The 635-nt window shown below is 44.1% G+C and overlaps 1 protein-coding gene across 1 annotated transcript in view; it reads left to right on the top strand.

Annotated features, from left to right (window-relative positions):
• LOC113001210 (uncharacterized) overlaps positions 1-635 on the top strand; it is an 11,749-nt gene that overhangs the window by 2,301 nt on the left and 8,813 nt on the right. Inside the window, exon 2 of the mRNA XM_041013935.1 lies at positions 6-608. Coding sequence (XP_040869869.1) covers positions 6-608 — 603 coding nt within the window. The remainder of the gene's footprint in view (positions 1-5; positions 609-635) is intronic.

Here is a 635-nt window from a genome sequence, read left to right as displayed (position 1 = left end):
TTCTGAAACTGATCCAGAAGAGTGAGTATAAAGTAGTAGACCAGCTGTTGCAAACTCCCTCTAAGATATCCATTTTGTCTCTGCTATTGAACTCAGAAGCACACCGTGAGGCTCTAATGAAGGTGTTAGACCAAGCTTTTGTGGAGAGGGACGTGACTGTTAATCAATTGGACAGTATAGTAGGAAACATTACTGCCTGCAATAATTTAAGTTTTAGTGATGAAGAGCTTCCTGAGGAGGGGAGGAACCACAATCTGGCGTTACATATATCGGTGAACTGCAAGTCTGATGCTCTGTCGAATGTACTTGTGGACACTGGTTCCTCATTGAATGTAATGGCCAAATCCACATTAGATCAACTCTTCTACCAGGGGCCTCCCATGAGAAGAAGCGGGGTGGTTGTCAAAGCGTTTGATGGATCAAGAAAGTCTGTTATCGGGGAGGTTGATTTGCCCATTACAATTGGGCCGTTTGTTTTCCAAATTACATTCCAGGTGATGGATATCCAAGCCGCATACAGTTGCCTTTTGGGTAGGCCGTGGATCCATGAAGCTGGGGCCGTGACATCCACCTTGCATCAAAAGCTGAAGTTTGTCAGCAATGGAAGAGTTGATCACTGTCTTTTTTTTTCTTTT

Source organism: Glycine max, chromosome 3, assembly GCF_000004515.6.
Source record: "Glycine max cultivar Williams 82 chromosome 3, Glycine_max_v4.0, whole genome shotgun sequence".
Classification (NCBI taxonomy): Eukaryota; Viridiplantae; Streptophyta; class Magnoliopsida; order Fabales; family Fabaceae; genus Glycine; species Glycine max.
The sequence above is the reverse complement of the archived record's forward strand: the minus strand, read 5'-3'. Positions and strand labels throughout refer to the sequence as shown.